The 18,690-nt window shown below is 36.1% G+C and overlaps 1 protein-coding gene across 1 annotated transcript; it reads left to right on the forward strand.

Annotated features, from left to right (window-relative positions):
* Positions 1-3,240: 3,240 nt before the first annotated feature.
* Positions 3,241-10,786, forward strand: LOC145601112 (uncharacterized). Its single transcript, XM_081657054.1, has 8 exons — positions 3,241-3,688; positions 3,794-3,889; positions 4,948-5,058; positions 5,304-5,613; positions 6,592-6,682; positions 8,375-8,714; positions 9,313-9,461; positions 9,832-10,786. Exons 1-8 carry the CDS (start codon positions 3,392-3,394, stop codon positions 10,352-10,354), a joined length of 1,917 nt encoding a protein of 638 aa, XP_081513180.1. The 5' UTR covers positions 3,241-3,391; the 3' UTR covers positions 10,355-10,786.
* The last annotated feature ends 7,904 nt before the right edge of the window (positions 10,787-18,690 follow it).

Genomic DNA, 18,690 nt, shown 5'->3' on the forward strand with positions numbered 1-18,690 from the left:
AGATTTATATTGGGTAGTTGTCATTGTTCATAGGCAATACTATAGAATCTTGAACAACTTCTCCATAAGTTTTGAGAGGAAACATTTCACTCTTGTCTCTCCACCTAACAAGCATGATAATCAATCAACTGCCTTAAACTATACATCATATACTGCCATCCACTGTTATATTCAGTTATTCACATACTAGGATCTAAGCATGACACAGAAATAACACTGGATGTTAATTTTATGGATGTCAATCTTGCATTCGTATTTCATAATACCTCATACACGTAGTACTTCCTGAGTTCCTGACCGCAGTCCACAGTACATGCAACTCCTTATCCTGTCCCAAGTCCCTCACTAACTAAAAAAAAACAAAAAAGGAACCCATTTGACATTCAATTAGATTTTGGATAATATATCCTGTGTTTCGTGTGCTTGCAACTTGCAAATCCAACCAGCTTATCTTTTAAGATTCCTAATAATTAGATGGACTAGAATGGATGATGATACTCCAATATCACGTAACCAACGCCTTTTCCTCTTTTCGCTTTATAGTTCCTAGACTTTTATAAAGTAATGGAGAAAATATAAAGCTAACCATTTGTCCACGCTTAGAGCCACTGTTTTATAAACCCAACATAGCACACTTTTCACAAGCATCAGTTCTGAAACTGAAATTTGTGGCATACTTGGTAGTATTAAAACTCAATTAAGCTGCCCCTTCACATACCCACCAGTTAAAAGTTGCTAATAACCCATAATTAACAGCCAAATTTTTACTTTTTTACACTAGTATCACATGCAACATCAACATGCATGATTATTTCTTATATTCTGTAAATTTAATTTTGTAACTGAAAATTATTTCATTTGTTTGGGTGTTTAGCAGGCTATATGCTCAAATTGCAGTAATGGAGTTATAGTAACTAAATTATCCTACCATGTGTAAAGACGGCGAAAGCGGAATTCTGAGTGCACCCATCATAATTATTCCAAGGAAGTTCTCTTGGGCAATTTATCAGTCAATTTAAGTACATTTCTAATTTTCAAGAATTATGTGTATTCCATTTATCAGATGACCTAGTAATTGTGTTCTTAATTATTATGTGTATTCCATCATCAAATGATCTATTGTAATTGTATTCTTATTTATGTAATGTAATGCAATGTAATGTTGTTATTTAGTATTAATGAAAATTTTGGGTTTTGCTATTTTACCAACAATTTCACAAAAACAAATGAACATATCAATAATCATCACATATTAATGCATAAAAGTAAAAATAACAAATGCAGTAAAATAATAGGCATAAACAATATAATTAATTGAGAAACAAAAGAGGGATCGGAAAATGAGGTTTTACCTTGCTTTTGCGGATGAGGAATAACCATGAAAAGCGGTCTTTTGGGAAGAACAACCGAATTGATCTGAATATCCACATTTCAGACGAAGCGTAGCACAAGTGCACAGTGCACAACTGATAGCTTGCGAAACCACAATTTCCTTTCTTTTTTCAAGAAAATACTTTTTAAAAAAAAATGTATTGAGGGGAAAATTAATTATTACCTTATACTTCGTATTATATTTCGAATATATGTTTTTGTATTAAACCATCTTTTATAATTTTTATTATTTTTTTTTTTAGAAAATCATTTTATAAAATTTTTTTCGCAAGAATACACTTTAATCTAAATTTTTTTTTTGCAAGGTCACACCTTTGGCTGGAAAATAAACTTTAACCTTGTGTTCCGAGTTGACCCGACCACGCCTTGCTTGTGACACCCTAAAATAAGTAGAGGTGAATACTGACTAGAGGTGAATAACTTATAGTACAAATTCTTAAATGAATGGTTTAATATATGAACGCACTATTATTATTGTTGAGGTCAATAGTATCACCAAATACCCCAAAATAAGTAGAAATTCATATCAATTACTAGTAGTAAAAATAGTAATGCCATGTCAAGGTAGCCAACAAAGCAAAGATTGGTCTTGTAAGTTGTAGGGTTGTAGAATCAAACACTAATAAAAGACACATTGGATGAAAATTCGCTTACCCTTTTCTTTAACTCTTCAAGGGTGTTTGGTACGTGAGATTATGAGGTGGGAATGGGGATATGTTTGGTACGTGGGATTATGAGGTGGGAATGGGGATATTAATCTCAAGTCTCCATAAACCTATATTTGTCTAATGAGAATCAGATTAGGGAGTGGGAATAAGTGTGAGATCGATTAGTTATCTTCTATTCCCACCATCTTATTACCTAAGGGGATTAGTTAATAAACTAGTGAGGATTCCCTAGAATTTGTTATATACACCCGAGTGTACATACACCCAGGTAATTTGCTCATTAATTCTTGCTCATTTAATAAATGAGCAAAAAAATCTGCTCATTTATTGAATGAGCAAAAATTAACGAGTATATTACCGGGAGTATAGAACAAGCTCTCAGGATTCCCTAGCTAAGTAAAAGACATAATTACCCTCAATTTAACAATGCATATCAACAAGGATAAAATAGTAAATTTAGCCCTTTATTTTAATTTTATTCCCACTTATATGCCAACACAAAAGATTTGAAATATTTGATAAATTCTCACTTCCACTCTATTCCCCAAATTCTCATTCTCACATTCACATGCCAAATACCCCGTCTAAAATCTACTCAGCAAATCATGACGGGTTGACATGTGATCATGTGAGAGGTTCCAACCAAATTTTCTCCATACCTCAAACAAAAAAAATAAAAAAATAAAAAAAAAAATAAATAAAAATGTTAGCCTATATGGCCCTAAGGGCAATAGCAATAAAAGGTTTGTGGAGAGGTTTGTGGGAACAATTTAGAGGTTTGTTCACAAACCTCTTGTTGTTGGGTTGAGGTTTGTTGTGGAGAGGTTTGTGTAGACAAACCGGTTTGTATTTGCTTAGTTGGCAAAAATTTGATGCTTTTCTCTTTTTTTTTTTTTTAAGGAAAAAAAGTTGTATGGATGAATTTAATGAGTTGTATTGAGAGTGGGTCCCCTACATAAACCTGTAAATAGGTTTATCTATTGTTGATGAAAGGTTTGTTAGGGAAGAGGTTTGTGTAATGATGACGTGTCAAGAGGTTTGTTCTATTGTGGATGCCCTAAATGCCTAAATGGTGCTGCCGCCTTACCGGTAAAAAAACTCCCCTAACGCCGTCACAATGCGGGTCCCCCGACAACCCTTGCTTATTCCCCAAGTCCCACATTCTCAAACTTTCAGCATCCTTCTTCAATCCTCATTTCCTCTGCTTAAACCCTAAACCCTTATCACCCCCAAAACCCCTCTTTTCCTCCCAAATCAATGGCTTCTCACTCATTTCTTCCTTAAACCACTTCAAACTCCATTAAACCCTAGCAATTTCTCTCTCCTCTACAATGTCTTCCATCAAGCTATCAACCTGCGCAACAATGGCGACTGCAGCTGTTGCCGCCGGATTTTCAACGGCTTCTAATCCTTCTTACGCCGAAGGTTCGTCTTGGTTTAATCCTTTCTCATATTCCCGATCTTCGCCGGAAAATGACCCCAAATCTGATGATAAAACTTCTCCGGCGCCGGCGAGTAACTCCGCCGACGATGAATCGAGTGGTCGGTCTTCTGGATTCGATCCTGATGCGCTTGAGAGAGCCGCTAAAGCTCTTCGAGAAATGAACAGTTCTTCGTATTCTAAAGATGTTGGTACTTCTTAGGTTACTGATTTTTTAATTTTTTTTTTGAAGTAAATTTCGATCTATTTGTTATTGGAGTGATTAATTTTGGTTTGATGTTGTTTGAAATAGTTGTATCGGATAATGAGGGCGCAAGAGAAAACGAGGTTGGCTGAGTTGGATAATGATAAATTAATGATGGAGTTGCACCAAATTAAGCGTGACATTGTGAGTTCATTTTTGCAATTCTTTGTTTATATTTTATTTGTTGCTTATATATTGGATGATTTGCTCAAACAGCTGATAATATTGTGGATATAATCTAAATTTACACCAACATTTGTTGATTGGAGCTTTAGAGAGCTGCTAGTATAGATAGTATACAATGTGCTATTATCAAATTTAGATCATAGGTAATCGTAGGAATTCGAATCCTAACTCCTAATGGTGGAAATGTGTAGTATCATCTGATTCTAAATTTCTAATTATTGACTGATATGTTGACAGTATTTGATTTTAATGAAGTTACGTATTCGTTCACAATTTAAGCACTTGATTTCCGCTGTTTAGTCTTGTGCCAGCAAGGTGTTTTTATCGGAAATTGAGAAATAGATAGGGGAGCCAAAAAATTTTGCTACTAGTTCTGTCCCGAGTTGCATATAAAAGTTGGCATGTTTTGCTATGCCATCTATTTGCTGCTTCAAGCCATATGTTTTCAGTTCTTCATCTCAAACTTTGCACTTGAGAATGAAGGCAGGTGCCTTATACATCATTTTGTTTGTGGAATCCTAGAAACAATCTGTGATGGTCTTCTTAAACGGAAAAGTAACTTATCGTCTTGGTTTTTTCCGTTGATCTCACTTGACTCCTAGTAGGGATGAACGGAGGTGTTACAAGTGCTTTGTGAAGAATTCAATGGCTTCATCTGTTGCTAAATCAATTCATTTGTTTGTGTTTCTTAGTTTTTTTATGGATTTTTTTTTTTCCCCTGATGCTCTACCTGTTCAGAGTGTTCACCTTGAACATTGGGTAATTATTAGTTAAGCATAATGTCTTCTGCAATGCCCCAAAAGAGAATGCTGCTAGTCTGAGAGGAGTTTCTCACATTTGAGGCATCATAACTGTTAATTCAATCTACTTTTCAATATCATAGCCTGTGAACAACTCTACCATTCTCTAGCTTTGTAATTTTAGCTTGCACAAGAGGTATGTGATTATGCGTATGGAAAAAAAAAAAGTATTTTAATGCTTCAAGCACTTAACCAGAACAACCCCTTGTTCGGCAGGAGGGGCAGCAAAATATGGCTGAAGAACAAAGAAGATTGGTTGAAGAACAGTCCCGGGTGTTAGCCCAAGTAAAGCGAGAAGAAGATAAGATGGCCAGAGATAGGATGCAGGTGGGTTAAACAGTCTCTTTCTTTTTACACAAACATGTGCATATTAAATTATCAAACATTGCCTGCTAGGTCTTCACCTGTACTTTTCTTTTCTCTAGCCTACCAATATTTGGGATGGGAATTTGTTTATTTTATTCAGGTTGCATTGTGATGTAAAATATCAACTATCTCAACGTTTATATTATTTTTCCAAAAAAACAAAAGCGGGAGGGACTTAGTTTAATAGAGAGTTGTAATTCTTGCAGAGAGAACATGAAAAACAGAGGCAAAACAATGCGGAAATGATAAAAATGCAAGAGGAAGCTGCCATACGTCAAGAACAAGAAAAGCAGAAAACTGAGGAGCAGATTCAGGCTCGACAACGGCAAACTGAAAAAGAGAGAGCTAAAATTGAACAGGAGACTCTACGTGTCAAAGCCATGGCAGAAGCAGAAGCCCGGGTTCACGAAGCAAAGCTGACCGAGGATTACAACAAGAACATACTCCGAAAAATGATGGATGGCGAAAAAGACAAGTGGCTCGCAGCAATTAATACAACCTTTAGTCATATTGAAGGTTAATATTCATTTATCCCACTGATATATAGCTTTAATCAAATTCTTCTGCACTTGTAGTTGGCCTGTTGGCTCTCCTTGTTTCCCTTTTCCTTTTGTGGGAAGGGGCAAGGATTGTGCTGGACTTGTTGGGGGGAGGGGGGTATCTTCTTATTATGGAGTCCATAACCTTGATGTTTATCCTAAAGAAATCTGATTTCTTTGTCAGCCTAGAATTACAATTTCATGCTGGGCTTTAAACCTGATGGAGCTTAGTGAATGCCCGGAGGGAGTGTTTTGCTTTAGGTTATGAAAAATATGGATAAACTAATGACGTTAGTTTCTAATATTTGGAGATGTTTTAGAATTAATCTTAATTTAGCTGTTATTTGCATAAAGTAAACTTGTTGAATTTAGTTTGGCTACCAGAGTGCCAATTTATGTACATCAATTTAGGGACCTATATCAAATCTTAACTTGAGGGAAGTCTAGAATGTAGCATTTGCCTCGAGCAAAGTAGCTGCTTATAGTGTGTCATTCAATCTCACAAAAATTGTTCGATATATAGATTTCTCTTTATGCTGTAGAATTCTTGGCATTTAAACATGTTCTTCTATTGCTAGAAATCTTTCGGTTTAAGCGTTCACGCAACTGTTATGATAGAGCAATATCTTGAAGAGTTGGGGTGAAGTTTAGGGTTGTTGGTATGGGCTTTATTTTACACAAGTGGATAAATATTGTGGGGAAGAAAATGAAGTTACATATTTATCTCAAGTTTTCAACACCCCAAGGGGGTTCTCTTAGTTATGGCATGTTTGTTCTGCCAGTTTCTGCTGTTAATTTGCCTCATCTTTTATATCCCCCCCCCCCCCTCTCTCCCCCTCTTAATTTTATAGTGTTCATGGCTGTCTCTTGTATTTATTCTTGCAAAAATTAGCCCTAGATTCTCTTTTTCTTTGCGTATGCTATTATCCAATGTAAATTTTATCTGCTTTTGCAGGGGGTCTAAGGGAGTTATTGAATGATAGGAGAAAGTTATTTATGACTGTTGGTGGTGTAACTGCTCTTGCTGCAGGAGTGTATACGACTAGGTATCTGCCTCTAACCTTGTCAATTATAATTGTCAATTGTTATTACAGGTAGATGTATTTTCTTTCTCCATATCCCCTATCTATGATGCTTTCAAAACATCATAGGTTCATTTAAAGCTTTAGGGAGTTGTTGGAATAGAAACACTGTAATAGGCTAATGCCTATGAAAAAAACCTTTAAATTAATGGTAGTTTTGCGCTCTATATGGCTTGCTCAGGATTTATTTGACTTTTGGCCAAGAAAACCATAATATTGACATGTCCTTGCATATTAAGTTCTGCAGCTTTCATAGCAGCTGAGAGTTTTCACGCTGCATGTGGTCTCAGATACCTATTTTTTCTCTGGTACGGTGAAAAGAAAGGGGTGCTGTCATTTTTTTTTTTTTTTTGAAACAACATTTGAAATATGTGATTATGCCTGTGATGTTACTTCATTAGTTTACCATAGCGGCTGACATATGTGCTTTGACATTATCCTACACGGGACTTTTTTTATATAGTAAATAGCATTATGTTTAAAATTTTAGCTCTTTATTTCTTTGTTGTTTCCCCAATTTTGTTTTCGTAGAACCTAAGCTATATATTATTATATATGCTCATAGCTTGTCATCATACATTGTTAAATCAAAGGTTTCATTGTGTCCTCATAAATCTGAAGCTTCTTAATGATTATTATTACAGCATTCCCCTGATCAACATAGAGATGTTTCAAAAGACCCCTGATGGCAGTACCTTAGGATTCCATAGTACTTTATGAGTGACTTCCTCTTATTATTATGTTTGACAAGGAATGAGTGTTTTAGATGGATCACCAGAAATTCCCTTATTCCCTCCATCTCAATTTTTTTAATCCTTGAATGTAATTTTTTATAAGACTTCATTTGATTGGGATATCATGGTAAAGTCGATAAGAAAGTGAAATGTATGTTGATCGCCATCTCACTTATGGAATAACTGGTTCCATGTAATTTAGAATGACTGCTTTTAAAAGTGCATATAATGGTCATCCATAAATGATTGGGATATCATGGAAAAGTCGATAAGAAAGTGAAATGGATGTTGATGTACCTCTGTTCTGTAGGATCAAGTAAGCATTTGGACTGGTAATCACTACCAACACTCTAGAATTGAATCAAATTAATGTTTATAAACTCTATATACAGTATATGCCATTCAACTATCCTTCACTAGAATAAGAGCTAAATAAATACGTGTACAACTATACAAGAGCTATAGTTTTTCACTATTCTCAGACATCCACCTAGCTGGTTTACCAATGCAAGTGGCCACATTTTTTTTAGTAATACTAGGACCAGAAGGGAGAAACTTGTCTGTAATAACATTCACCAAAGCTTTCTTTGACAAGCGACTCATTGTGTACCATGAGCCCTTCCTGTGGCCTATTGTAGATAGAAGGAAATACTACAGTAGCCAATTTCAATTTTACTCGATATGCACCTAGTTCAAATAAGCAGAAATTAACATAGACTGTTCATGTTCCTAACAGTGCCTGGTGTGTAATGGACAAAGTGAACCATAACTGCAACTAATAATCTATTGATGAACAATATTAAAAGCCAACACAAAGGATTAAAAATTTGGAAGTTATCTTTTAAAATTTTGAGATTAAATGAACTTAACTGCCTTGATTGATTTGCCTGGGGTTTCAATCTAACATCAATTGAGCTTGCAGAGAAGGTGCTAGAGTTTCGTGGGGTTACATCAATCGCATTTTAGGCCAACCATCTTTGATCCGAGAGTCATCAATGTCCAAGTTCCCGTGGTCAGCACTTGGTTCAAGAAAACAGAGTTTGTTCACTTCTGCTACATCTTCTGGAGCAGCAAAAGGGTCAACTGTTAAATCTGGATTTGACAATGTTGTTCTTCATCCATCATTACAGCGGAGAATTGAGCAACTTGCACGAGCGACATCTAACACAAAGGCTCACCAAGCTCCCTTTCGTAACATGCTTTTCTATGGGCCTCCAGGCACAGGAAAAACTCTGGTTGCGAGAGAAATAGCCAGAAAGTCGGTACGTTTTGTCATACATGTAGATTTCTGCCCTATTAGCTATATCTTTTATCAATGCTATGATATATGTACCTAAAGGAGTGTCTACTCTGCTGATTCATTCTATTTTGGGCTTGTGTTTAGTAGTGCATACAATTTATGATGACAGACAACTTGGCCAGTCCACCTAGGCTCATTTTTTGTTAGTGGAAGGGCTTTCCCATTAGGAGGATATCTGATTCAAAACTTTTAACATTGTCTCATGCAAATTTAGAGCTTATACTAACCTTTCAACCATATTTCTGTCTCCTTTCCTTTCTCCTTTGTGGGATAATGGTTTGTCTGTGTTGGCACATCATATTTGCTCTCTTATTGTTAGTTTGAACATGTGAGATCATGCTTTTAAGAACATGGTCAGTGCAAACAAATGTAAATAATTTTATTGCAATGATTTTGTCTGTCACTTGGATGATCATTCTGCCTTCTGAATCCCAGTACCAGAAGATGGCTGAGGAAGTTGAAAGTCAAGTCCATTCTGCCTTCTTCTACACTTGATGTTTGAAATAATGTGAATGTATTATCCCATTACTCCTTTATCTTAACTTCAAAACATTGTGCAGGGATTAGATTATGCCATGATGACTGGAGGAGATGTTGCCCCCTTGGGTCCACAAGCTGTTACCAAAATCCATGAAATATTTGATTGGGCTAAAAACTCGAAAAAAGGCTTGTTGCTTTTCATTGATGAGGCTGATGCGTTCCTTTGTGAGTAAGTGAATCCTTTTCTCTGTTGCTTAGTGAATATGCTTTTTTATTATTTTTTTATCATGAAAATGGTGAAAAAAAAAAAAAAAAAATCTCCATTCCCTAAAATGGGCAAACCAACAAATGTTTATGGAAAATGTTTGCAGAAAGAACTGCAGAAGCATCCCAACCTGCCTTCAAGGGCATCCTTAATTTATTATTCATTACCCATTAAATTTTGGTTCTTGGGGCTAAAGACTGAGAGATGACCAAATATGTACTGTACTTGATAAACAAGGTGGCCTTTGAAACAAAAATAAAAGAAATAATAATGAAGGAATTGATCTTGATCCCTCCATCTGTCTAATTTTAATTACTCTCTTGCCCTGCTGTAGGCGAAACAGCACATATATGAGTGAAGCTCAGAGAAGTGCTCTCAATGCATTGCTTTTCCGTACAGGAGACCAATCAAGAGACATAGTTCTTGTGCTTGCCACTAACAGGCCAGGTGATCTTGATAGTGCTGTCACTGATCGAATTGATGATGTAATTGAATTTCCACTTCCCGGGGAAGAGGAAAGATACAAGCTGCTGAATCTGTATTTGAACAAATACATTTCTGATGAGAACAAAGACGACACCAAATCTAAGTGGGGTCCAGTTTTTAAAATCAGAAAGAAGCTTCAAAGTATTACCATTAAAGATCTTTCAGAAGACGTGCTTCGTGAAGCTGCAAGGAAAACAGAAGGGTTTTCAGGTCGTGAGATAGCAAAGCTCATGGCCAGTGTTCAAGCAGCTGTTTATGGGCGGCCAGATTGTACATTGGACTCCCAATTATTCAATGAAATTGTAGATTACAAAGTATCTGAGCACCATCAGAGAATAAAGCTGGCCGCTGAAAGTGTGCAACCTGCATAATTTATCAAGTCTTCTGCTATCTATCCCTATCAGCGTTTTTAGGGCATAATTTTTTCATACAAACTGTTGAATGTATACATATAGCTGTAAATTTTTTCACCAAGGGAATAGCAGATTCTTTTGAAATCTGATGAGACAAGGTAGATCACAGGATTCTCTTATTTTTATTGGCATTTGGCTAGAGATTGGCGTATACAATTTTTAGCTTACTCTTATAGGCGAGAGTGAAGAGAAAAATTGTGGGATCAGATTCCCTTTGATGAGAGCGGTCTGTAACTCTATTGGTTTGATCATGGTGCAGGTAGATTAATCATGTCACGAAGACAGCAAATGCATTTGTTTTTCTCCTATTATTGGCGTAATAAAAGAAATTGTGAGCAGGTCTGCTTGATTGTTTTTGAAATGGTTTCGACTTCATGAAAAAGGATTGAAAAAGAAAAATGGGTGTATAATCTCATACGTGTATTTGCCACACAAGCAGTTTTCTAATGCTAGCTTCCATCTGTTTTAACGGTCTGATGATTTAATGTCATGTTTGATTTTGATGACGATTTCCCTATATCCCACCTGATTTGACACGCAAAATATTGTTAATTGTTGTGATTCCGCCTAATTCGTTATCAACTAATTCTACTACGGAGTATTACCAATATAAACTACTCTTAATAAATTATTCCTTCTGATTCTATTTGTTTTCCACGACACTCAACATGAATTTTAAAATTCTCTATTAGACTCATTTCATATAAGGTTTAAAATGTCCCATCGATCTATCTGTTGAATGTGTCAGAATAATTTATTTTTTTCCCCTGTTCCACACAATTTATAAACAAATTTCCATTGGGTTATTAGGCACTAGACAAGCCTTTTAGAAAGTGAGGGGAAAGGCGAAAGGGTAAGAAAATTCCCACCCTCAAATAGCATTTTGAGGGTTAAACACAATCTTTATTACAATATTACTAGACCAAGTACTACCTGGTATATAAATCAGTGTACCCAAAAAAGCTAAAAGGGCAAAAAGATTGAAATTATACACCACACTCAAATTGCCATCTTAAATGTTTTTTTTTTTTTTTAAAATAAAATGAAATAAATAAAAAAAGAGTTTTGCAAGAGTGGAGAAAAAGTGTGCATGATTGATAAGAACATAGAAGATAAGAAGATGGTACAATTTCTTGAAAATTTACATTTCCAACAAATAAGATAGTTGCATTACCTAATTGCTTCATTTTATCATTAAACAAATCGCTAATGTCATTGATCATCCACATTGTTTAGTCACTTTCTTAATTCATTGGTCGACCTCATTATATTTAGACCAATAGACAATAATTGTATAATTTTATTACCACTACTTTTCTCTTTATCTCTTTCTATTTTAACACAAAAACAGTCCTAATCCTTGTGGATGTGATTAGGCCGCGTAGTACGGTCGGATAATCAAAGCATAACAAACCTAAAAAGATATTCGTCAAATTAATTTAATACTTTATTTATTTAATGATTGATTGATTCCCCTTTAATCGTTAATTCGTTACGTTCTATTACTATCTTTCATGCAATTAAATATATATATTTTGCTCGTTGGATTTAACAATAATTTTATCAAAATTAATAATTTAATCTTTTCAGATTGGCACTTTCTAGTCTTTTCTTTAAATTAATAACTTAATTGTGGTCAAGTTTGAAAGATCTATACAACTTTCGGATTAAACAAGTCATGTTTTATACCTTTGATTTCATAAAATATAAAACTAAAATCTACATTTCTTCACCATTATGGCATTATAATGTTTCCTTATTTGACAAATCTAGGTAAAATAAAGGGAACAAGTTAGCGAAGGTACATTGAATTTAAGTGCTATTTTTGGCTAATAAGTAATCTATAGCCTGTCAGAAGGGCGGTGGGGGCTTACCGATTAGTTTATTTAATTAAGCTTAATTATTGTTCTTAATAACAAATTTCATTTGCTGAAGTAGGGTATGGGTGTATCTTTGTACTGCTTTGTTCAATTTGACTTATTTTTGCGATTTTTGTTTGAAATTATTTTGAAAAAAAATACTATATTTTCTAACATTAAATGATTTTTATTTAGAAAAATAAATTAAATAGAATAAGATCTATGTAATTTTGAGCGAAATAGAAATTTTTGTTTGGAGTGTAGAGCGGGTGGGGGCTGGGGGCAAATTTCTTTGTTAAACAACAAACAATGCTATATGAATTGAAAATTCAGGAGTTGACTTAGTTCAATAATTTAGACTAGCCTTAATTGTAGAAAAATACGTTTGTGTGTTCATATTTAGGATCAACTAATCCATGGCCGTAGTCCTAAAATGGCCCTTCAAGATGTTATGGTTCTAATTAAGTTGGAGACTTGACTAATATAGTAGTTGATAGAGAGTGAAATACCAGGTGCAAGGGGATTATAATCAGAGAAGAAAGAGTAGAGAGAAGAGGGAGAGAGTTTTTGATAATATTGAGATCAAGAACAGATTACATTCCTTGTGTCAAACAGTAAGGAAATCAGCTGAGAATATAAACACTACATGACAAAGTCACCTAACCAATCAACACTAATCATTGGTCACTGAATACAAGGAACCTGCAAGGAAGCTGCAGCAGGACAGGTGTAGCACAAACATAGGAGCTGTACAGCTGTTATAGCTGTCATACAGCAGCCAATATTTAACCATGATTCGGAAGATGGTTAGCACAAAGGTTATACCCTCATTACCCCCCCTCAAGCTGAGTGGTCGTGGGAACAACACCCAGCTTGAGAAGTAAATGATTATGCTGCTTTACTGGCAATATTTTGGTGAAAACATCAGCTAATTGCTCTGTTGAAGGAACATGCTGAGTGAGTAAAGTGCCATCTTTGACCATGTCTCGAACATAATGACAGTCCATTTCCACATGCTTTGTTCTCTCATGTAGCACGGGGTTTGCAGCAATAGCAATAGCAGCTTGATTGTCACACTTTAAAAGAGTTGGAGCAAGACAATTCAACCCAAGGTCCTTGAGAAGAGATTTCAGCCAGGTAACTTCACAAGCAGTCATAGCCATGGCCCTGTATTCTGCTTCTGCTGTAGATAAGGCCACTTTAGATTGCTTTTTTGCCTTCCAGGAAACAGGGGAGTCACCAAGTAGAATACAGTAACCAGTAGTGGAGCGTCTGGTATTCGGGCAGCTTGCCCAATCACTGTCAGAGTAAGCAGTTAAGTGAGCAGCAGAAGAGGAAGCAAGTAAGATGCCTTGAGATCTTGTACCTGCTAGGTACCTAAGCAATCTTTTTGCTGCTTGCATATGAGTAGAAGTAGGAGCATGCATGTATTGGCTGAGCAACTGAACTGAAAAAGCTATATCAGGTCTAGTTACAGTCAAATATATAAGTTTCCCAAGAAGCTTCTGATATATGACAGGATTGGGAAGGAGTGTCCCTTTCTCTGCTGTAAGTTTGAGATGAGTGTCCATGGGAAGTTTCAAAGGCTTCACATCAAGCATGCCCTGATCCTTCAGAAGATCAGTGACGTATTTTCTTTGAGATACAAATATGCCTCTATTTGTTTGATCAATTTCCAATCCCAGAAAATATCTAAGAGCTCCCAAATCTTTCATGTTGAAGTGAGAACATAGAAGATCTTTGAGGAGGCTAATCTCATACTTGTCATTTCCAGTTATCAGAAGGTCATCAACATAGACCAAGATTGCAGTAATAGATTCACCAGAATGCTTAGTGAACAGACTGTAGTCAGCTTTTGATTGATTGAAACCAAAAGACAGCAGGGTAGAAGATAGCTTAGAAAACCACTGTCTTGGAGCCTGTTTGAGGCCATATAGAGATTTGACCAGTTTGCAAACTAAATTAGCACCTTTGTGCTGAGTACTGTCAGAATTCAGAGATATTCTGCTGCCAAAAGCTGTGTATCCTTGTGGGAGAGACATGTACACATCTTCTTCCAAGTCACCATGCAAAAATGCATTTGTTACATCCATTTGAGCTGTGATCCATCCATTCATTGAAGCAACAGATAGTAGTGCCCTCACAGTTGCCATTTTTGCGACTGGGGCGAATGTTTCCCCATAGTCAATCCCATATTGTTGTCTGCATCCCAGCACAACTATTCTTGCCTTGTGTCTTTCAACTTCACCATTGGATTTGAATTTTGTTTTATAAATCCATTTGCTGCCAATGACTTTTTTTTCCTGAGGAAGCCGTGTCACTATCCAAGTTCCATTCTGCTCACATTGAATCAATTCTTGATTCATTGCGTCAATCCAACACTGTTCTGTCACAGCTTGTTTAAAATGCACAGGATCTTGATGTTCTGCAAGAACAGTCATAAAACAAAGAAAGTCTTGATTCACAGTTTGAGTTGCAAAATTTGCAATTTTTCTGTCAGATCTTTTCTTGGGACCAACATAATATTTCCACCAGCTTGGTGGTTTAGATATTCTCGTGCTGTGTCTTAAGCTATCTTCTGTCTCAGTCGTGTAAGCAACAGAATCAGTATGGGTTTGGTCAGAGTTGGCAAGGTCAGTCTGGTTGTTTTGTGTGGTCTCAGGTTGAATTTGTGGAGTTTCAGGTGGGTTATTATTGGTGGTGTTGTCAGGCTGGTTTTCAGGCTCAATATCATCCCAATCAAGAACAGATGACTGCAAAGGTTTTTCAAGGCTAAGAAAATCTGGGAAAGGGTGCATGTATTTATCAATTGATTGCACTTGAAAAGGAAAGATGGTTTCATGGAAGGTTACATCCCTTGAAATAAACATTCTTTTTGTTTTTATTTCAAGCAGTCTGTATCCTTTTTGAGTTGAAGGATATCCAAGAAAGACACAGGGCACGCCCCTAGGCTGAAATTTGTCTTTAGACAGAGATGGATTTGAGGCAAAAGCCAAACAGCCAAAGACTCTCATATGTTCAAAGCTTGGAGCAGATTTATGTAGGACCTCATATGGAGTTTTATTGTTCAACACAGGTGTGGGCAGTCTATTGATTATATGGACGGCTGTCATGACACATTCACCCCAATATGACAGATTCAAGCCTGCCTGGAATCTAAGAGCTCGAGCCATTTCAAGTACATGTCTGTGTTTTCTCTCTGCTCTAGCATTTTGCTGGGGTCTGTCTACACATGAAGTTTGATGTACTATCCCCATTTCACCAAAGAACTGCTTACAAGGTCCATCATCAAATTCTAAGGCATTGTCTGACCTTAGAGTTTTGATTTTGGAGTTGAAATGTGTCATGGCATAGTTGTAAAATACTTTGAACTGAGATAGAGCATCAGATTTGTGAACCAGCAAATATACCCATGTGTTTCTTGAACAATCATCTACTATTGTGAGAAAATATCTATATTTTCTTCTTGTGCACACTTTATATGGACCCCAAATGTCCATATGAACTAGTTCAAAAGGTGAGGTGGCATGAGAATCACTGAGAGAATAGGGCAATTTAGTGAACTTAGCCATGGGACAAGTGACACAGACTTGGGTTTTTTCATGAATGGTCTTCTTTACACGAGGAATGTGTTGCAATTTTCCAACAGATGCATGTCCTAGCCTGTGATGCCACACTGCAAAGGGAATTCTTTTTTCTGAATTTGCAGCCAAACAAGTGTGAGAGTTCCACTGCTGAGTGCACTCATTCAGATTAAGAGGTTTATTTACCAAGTAGTACAAGCCATTTTTTGCCTTGCCTATACCCTTGATCTTTTTGGTGACTGTGTCCTTGATAACACAGTGAGATCCATAGAAATTGACTTCACATTGAGAATCCTTGGTCAGTTTTGGTACAGAAAGAAGATTGTACTTGAAGTTAGGCACAACAAGAACATTTTTTAGAACAATAGAGTTTTCCAACTCGGCATTTCCAGTATGAGATATCACAGACGATGCTCCTGTAGGTAAAACAATTCTAGAAAGATTCTTAGCAGCAGTCAGATTTGAGAGAGAGCTCAGATCAGAGGTCATATGATCTGTTGCTCCAGAGTCAAGAATCCACCCTTCAGTCAATTTTTCACTGTCACAAGACACCACCATGCCTGAGAAATTATTGTCAAGTTCATCATCAGTTTCGCATCCTTTTACAGCACTTGAAGAAGGCATGAGTTTGAGCATTTGCTCAAATTGCTGTTGAGTCAGAATTATATTTCCGCTACCTTGAGATGCACTCTGAGCTATTGCAGCTAGCTTAGGTGGTGGTCTGCTGCCACTCCATTTTTGTTCTGAGTTTCTAGGCTGTCCTTTCATAGAATTGACAGGCCTATACTTAGAATGCCATGTTGGATATCCAACTACAGTCCAACATCTATTTCGACTGTGCCCTTTACCACCACAAGCTGAGCATTTTTCAGAGAAATTTGTTCTGCTACCCTGCTTACTATACATAGCATAAGCATCATTGTCAGATACAGGAAGCTGAAGAACTTCCCTTTGACTTTCTTCTTGTTGCAATATGGAACAAGCAGTATCAACTGTAGGCAAAGGTGTCATCATGAGAAGCTGAGTTCTCAGAGCACTGTACTGGTCACTAAGACCATTCAGAAACTGGAAGAGTCTACTCTCTTCTTGATATTTAGCTATTGCATTCAAAAGACTTCTCATTTCAGCTGTTGTTTCAGTAACCACAGGCATAGCATTCATAGAATCAAGCTCTTCCCAAAGACTAGACATAGCAGTATAATAAACATTCACAGTGTTATTATTTTGCTTAAGACTATACAGGTCTTTGTTTAGTTTGTATTTCCTAGATCCATTAGCCATGGAAAATCGTTTTTCAAGCTGAACCCATGTCTCTCTAGCAGTATTAACATAGAGTACAGATTTCTTGATAGTATCAGATAAACAAGAATGGATCCAGGAAATTACCATAGAGTTGCAGGTATCCCACTGATCTGTCTTCACAGCATCTTCTGCATATGTTGATCTATGCACAGTTCCCAGCACAAAACCAATCTTCTTCTTTGAGGTAAGAGCTATCTCCATGGATCTTCTCCAGGATCTGTAGTCTGCTGCTCCTGTAAGCTTATCAATTGAGATGGAATAAGATCCATCATTAGGGTGCAAGTAGAGCACACTATTAGTGTCAGTTGCCATAAAGATGAGATTTTTTTAGAAAGAAGTAAGGTTTCTGCAGCAGATTTTTAAAGGAAAGATCTGTTTCAAAGTTTTAACAAAATCCCGATTTTGCACAACCTGGCTCTGATACCATAGAGAGTGAAATACCAGGTGCAAGGGGATTATAATCAGAGAAGAAAGAGTAGAGAGAAGAGGGAGAGAGTTTTTGATAATATTGAGATCAAGAACAGATTACATTCCTTGTGTCAAACAGTAAGGAAATCAGCTGAGAATATAAACACTACATGACAAAGTCACCTAACCAATCAACACTAATCATTGGTCACTGAATACAAGGAAGCTGCAGCAGGACAGGTGTAGCACAAACATAGGAGCTGTACAGCTGTTATAGCTGTCATACAGCAGCCAATATTTAACCATGATTCGGAAGATGGTTAGCACAAAGGTTATACCCTCATTAGAAATATTTAATTTCAGTAAGTTTGATCGATAGAAACGACTCTTGCCTGAATTTAAGTTTGATTAGTCATTAATTATGCATGGAAGGAAAACTAGCTAGGCTGAAATTAGAGTTACATGTACAACAAAAAACTAGGAAATTCTAACTCAAACACGGCATACAATAATTAACCTTTGATGTGTAAATTCAAATTACTTGTAAAATTTTAATGTAGTGGAAAATATGATTTGGTTTTGGGCACACATGACACATCAATTGCATAATGGCTAGTTAGTGCCCACCAGTGATACCCTTGTCTCATTTTGGGACAGAGAAATTTTATGTGTACCTTTATGGGAGGTATGAGACATTGGTATGGTACCTCCACACGTTTGTAAGATTTCTTAGTGGTTTATAAATTACTTAAATTTCAAGAGTCTTAAATCCAATAATTCTAGAAGACTAGAACACAAATATCATTCTAAATTATAAATGTTCATCATATTTATGGATACACCGAGTACTAGAGTTATAAGAAGTAAAGACAACAAACTACATGTATTTTGCTATTGTGTGTTTGTATTTGACAAAATTATTTAACTTGCATTGTTGGAGATAATCCCTCTCCAGTTCTCCATGGTGATACATATAAGTATATAACTTCACTATGTATGTAGAACCATTTTTTTTTTCTTCATAATGTTAATTATTTTTCTAACATTTATACAAAAATAATAATAGCAAAACACTCGACAAAAAAAAAAAAAAAAATAGTTTAATACTTTTGTGAACACGGTGATAGTAGTATTTATTAAC

The sequence above is a fragment of the Chenopodium album genome, chromosome 21 (assembly GCF_948465745.1).
Source record: "Chenopodium album chromosome 21, dcCheAlbu1.1, whole genome shotgun sequence".
NCBI classification, from domain to species: domain Eukaryota; kingdom Viridiplantae; phylum Streptophyta; class Magnoliopsida; order Caryophyllales; family Amaranthaceae; genus Chenopodium; species Chenopodium album.